At 35.2% G+C, this 4,904-nt stretch overlaps 1 protein-coding gene across 1 annotated transcript; it reads left to right on the top strand.

Annotated features, from left to right (window-relative positions):
• Positions 2,132-4,124, top strand: LOC104780864. The gene is made up of 2 exons (XM_010505402.2): positions 2,132-3,741; positions 3,824-4,124. The coding sequence occupies exon 1, from the start codon at positions 2,319-2,321 to the stop codon at positions 3,522-3,524; it is 1,206 nt and encodes a 401-aa protein (XP_010503704.1). The 5' UTR covers positions 2,132-2,318; the 3' UTR covers positions 3,525-3,741; positions 3,824-4,124.

The raw sequence follows: 4,904 nt of genomic DNA, 5'->3' as shown, positions 1-4,904 counted from the left end.
CTGGAGAAGAAGCTTAATTATGTCAAATAGATTTTGTATTAGTATATGATTTGCAAGTGTGAGCTTCAAATATAAATGTAATCTACAAGTTAATATCTTGTAAAAGCAATAATAAGTTCCTTTGATACTCCATTAATTACGCCCAATTCACGTACGGTATGCCGTTGACCCACTAACATATTAAATTTGCCAAATGATTCATGGAAATTTGACAAAAAAATTGAAATTATGTGCAAAATCTTAAACATAACCAGGGATTGAAAAAGTAAGTAAGCAATTACCTAACATGTGATGTGGTAAAAATTAGTTCGATACCATGTGGTTAAGCCTGACATAATGACCGGTTAGTTTGAAACTAAAGCTTATTTTAATACGTAGTTTCGGCGACATTAACATATAAATACACAAACTAGTATGTTCATATTGTAATATTTAAACACATTGTAAGAAGCCAATTTAAATATGTAATAGAATCAAATTATCATTTTTAAAATGATGCTTTTCCGATTAAACACTCGAAAACATTTTTATCTAAAGAATCCATGCCATATTGGTATTAGCATGTGAGATTCCCGAGTAGTGTGGCCTAGAGTCGCGTGACCGTTTTTATTGCTAACCCCTAAAGATTACATGCTTCAACGGTCATAGATTCACCATCGCATTAAATTAAATCACAACTCTATAGATAATAGTTGAGTAAAATGTTTTTTTTTTTACATAAACCACAAGCGGTGGAATTTTCAATTTTACAACTACAATTCACGCGTGAGCAAGCTGCATGTGTGTACTGTTATTTTATTTTTTCTTTTCTTAGAACTTTCCAAAATAAGATTTCAGAAAGAAACAAAAAAAATACTCTTAAATCCTTTTTGTAATCGACGTCTTGGTATGCTGTAGGGTTAATATTATATTACTTATAATTCCACTGCGAAATTTTATGATTATAAGTAGATCATTCCAAATCAAAATCAAACAGGGGTTAATATTTATTTTGTCCCTAATCGAATGAGGAGCATGATTTGATGCAGCGTGGCGGAGTGGGTATGATATTGGCTTACGTCTAATCACTTGTTTTCCCTTTGTTTCTACTATCCACAATGCTTCAAAATCCGAAACAAAACTCTAATCACACTAAGGTCGACTATAAAACCAGATTGGTCCTCGATTTTGGTTTAAACCGGAAATTATCTTCTTATTTTTTTCTTATTAGTTGACGAATAGCTTAAAATTCGACTATCCAAAAAAGAAAAAACAAATTGTGAGTTGATATCTAATTCGTCTAAGTTATATAATGATATCATAAAGTATGTTTACATACGTTTTCTTGTTAATGTTTATGTAATAATTGAACTTAACCCAACTTAAGTATATAAATTATCGTTTTTAGTTTGTAATATTTTCGACGAGTAAGAACTGCATTATATTTTCTATTCTATACCAAAAAAATGACTAAAGAAATAGCATAATATAATTTGAAATTCTCATATTAAGCCTTATATACTAAAGTTTGATTTAATTGTCAATTCTCTAGTTCTTAAGTTACTACACGTTAAACTGAAAAATAATTTTTCAAAATTTATATGATCATTCTCAATTTCATTCAAATCTAAATTGCGTTAGTTATTCTTGAGGAAAAAAAAAAGAGGAAAAAATAATGAACCGACTCTATCTCTCTATTTAACGATGGATGTGGATAAATCAGATTTGTTGAATAATAACCATGCTTGCATCCACTTAACGCAAGGGTCCTACACTTTGTTTCCAAGAACATCAGAGCCGTGTGAATAAGAGAACTTAAAAACAAAAGTCTAAACCGATCAGAAAGGTATCTGATGCCTCTTCATTTTTAAATAATTAACACAAAACCGAACCAAAAAAAACTTAATACAAAGAAGAATCTCTCAAATGAAAGAAGAAGAAGAAAAATACAAAACACTTTTATAATCATCAAAATTAGTCTAGTCGATGAAGTCACTACAGATTCCCACAATCACACACCCTTTTTTTCTTCTTGTCACCACCATTTCAATATCTCATAAAAACCATATTATATATACAATTATAAAAGACAATAACTCGAAGAACCCCACCAATAAAACTTGCTATAAATATACCAAAGCTCCCATTTTTTTTCATCAACAACGCTTCTCTCTCTCTCTCTCTCTCTCTCTCTCTCTCTCTCTCTCTCTTGGCCTATCATCTTTAATTTTTGTTGGTTCAGTTCGCTATCAGACATATCTGAAACCCCATAACTCATAAAGTTTCACACTTTCTCACATCTCTCTTACTCCAAAGTTTTCGTCTTTCCCCAAAAAAAAATGGTCGACGTTGATCGGAGAATGACCGGTCTCAGACCATCACACGCCGCGGGTCTCCGTCGTCTCTCAGCTCGAGCCGCTGCACCAACGACACCAACAGTCAGAAACAGTCTCGTCTCTTTCTCATCTCTAGCCGATCAAGTCATCTCACACTTACACACCTCGAGGATCCAAGTCCAACCGGGTCTAACCGACTCCGAATTCGCCATAGCCGAAGCAGAGTTCGCATTCGCTTTCCCACCTGACCTCCGTGCAGTTCTCACCGCCGGCCTACCCGTCGGAGCTGGTTTCCCGGACTGGCGTTCTCCCGGAGCTCGTCTTCATCTAAGGGCTATGATCGATCTTCCCATCGCCGCCGTGTCGTTTCAGATCGCGAGGAACACTCTCTGGAGCAAGTCTTGGGGTTTAAGACCGTCCGACCCGGAGAAAGCTTTACGGGTCGCGAGGAATGCTCTAAAGAGAGCTCCTTTGATGATACCAATCTTTGATCACTGCTATATTCCTTGTAACCCGTCTTTAGCGGGTAACCCGGTTTTTTACATTGACGAGACCCGGATTTTCTGTTGCGGGTCGGATCTTTCTGATTTCTTCGAGCGTGAGTCTTTGTTCAGAGGCTCCGACACGTGTCCGGTTGTTTTAACTAAGCAGCGTTCGGTTAGTGAGAAATCAGCCGGGCCATCTTCGTCGTCTAATTTTTCGAGAATGAGTTTAGATTCGGGTCGGGTTCATGGGTCGGGTAAACCGAGGTGGGTTGAGTTTTGGAGTGACGCGGCGGTTGATCGACGGAGGAGAAACTCTGCTTCTTCTATGTCGTCGTCACACTCTTCGTCGCCGGAGAGGTTTCTAGATTTACCAAGATCAGAGACGCCGAAATGGGTCGACGATTACGTGAACCGAATCGGGTCGGTTTTAAGAGGAGGCGGGTGGAGCGAATCCGACGTCGATGATATTGTACACGTGTCAGCATCTGGATTCTTTGAGGGTGAAATGGTGATTTTAGACAATCAAGCGGTTCTTGATGCGTTGCTTTTGAAAGCGGGTCGGTTCTCGGAGTCGCTCCGAAAAGCTGGATGGAGCTCCGAAGAAGTATCGGATGCACTTGGTTTTGATTTTAGACCGGAGAAGGAGAAGAAACCGGTTAAGAAGCTATCTCCTGAACTAGTCCAACGAATCGGGAAACTTGCTGAGTCGGTTTCTCGGTCATGATATATTTTCCAAATATCGAGATTCTTTTTTCACTTTTAATTACCCCCTCAAGAATACAATCACTATATAAAAAAAAAACACAGAATTAGTTTTTAACGTTTTCAAAAAAAAAGGTCTAAAATATGTGTAATCTTGTATTTGTTATTTAGAAGCAAGAGATTTTTAAAAATGGGGTAAGCGTTGTTGCACTGTGAAGGAAAAAAAGTACACTAAATAAGTAAGTAATAAATAAAGAGATCCAAATTTGTATATTAATATGATTTGGTGTACAGCTCTGATCATTTTCGCGATTTGTGTAGGGGGGACTAATTTGATCGATTTGTTTTTATCGGGGTGTCTTTTGAATTAATTACTTTTGGGAAAGGTTCGTTTGTGGAATATCTATAAAAATCATCAAAAAGAAGCACAAACGCACGTGTGACCAACTTGGGGTCCCGCGAACGATGCCAAAGCCGACGTCGTTTTCTTAACGCAACGCTGTCTTTTATTTAACCTTTGTGGTTTTTGTAAATTGTACCCCGTATCGGTCGACGTGAAAAACAAACTATGAAATGACTACTTTTTAACTTTTTGTTAATATACTATGAAATGATTACTTAACCACGATATAAATATAGCAGTATTTTTTTACGATAATTCATATCAAGAGAAATATTATTGACAAAATAGAAAAGATAAGAAATGAAATAAGGAAATCGCAATTTTTGTTTGATAGTTGTTGCAGATGGTTTGTTTAACATGTTATCAACAAATGATATGTTTAAAGTTTAAACCAAAAGCAAGTACACAATAATGTTTTGGAAATAATTTGGACAATTATTGGGAAATGTTATTAAGATAATTCAGCCAAATACAAAAGATGTGTAGTACTACTACTAGCTGATATACCAAACACACTTAATAATCCAGGAAAAATTATGAGGTTAGATGAGATGTATCAGACAATCTACAGCTAGGTACACTCGGAAATAATATGTTTGCTTACGTTGTGATTAGTGATCATAACCAACCTTTTACCAGTAAAAGGACTGTTGTTGCAATCATTATATCCAAATAATAATAATATTATTCCTTACATTTCTGGTGCTACGATTGTATACCAAACTTTTTTTTTTGGTATAATTTTAAATATTTCCCATAAAGAAGAAAATAAAAATATTCTTCATTAGAGTATAGGTTTAGTCAAACAAAAGACTTCCTGATGTAACCGGATGAATTTTGAACTGGTAGAGATAATTTATTTGTGACATTTGAGAAATCAATATTACTGTATTTTAAAGCAATACTAAAAATTAATACAAACCAAACCTGACCAAGTTGATACTTAAAAAAAAAAAAAAAAAAAAAAAAAAAAAAAAAAAAAAAAAAAAAAAAAAAAAA

Source organism: Camelina sativa, chromosome 4 (genome assembly GCF_000633955.1).
Source record: "Camelina sativa cultivar DH55 chromosome 4, Cs, whole genome shotgun sequence".
Lineage (NCBI taxonomy): Eukaryota > Viridiplantae > Streptophyta > Magnoliopsida > Brassicales > Brassicaceae > Camelina > Camelina sativa.
The sequence above is the reverse complement of the archived record's forward strand: the minus strand, read 5'-3'. Positions and strand labels throughout refer to the sequence as shown.

Coding starts and splice junctions, on each gene's coding strand:
- LOC104780864 (XM_010505402.2), top strand. CDS start 2,319: ATGGTCGACGTTGATCGGAGAATGACCGGTCTCAGACCATCACACGCC.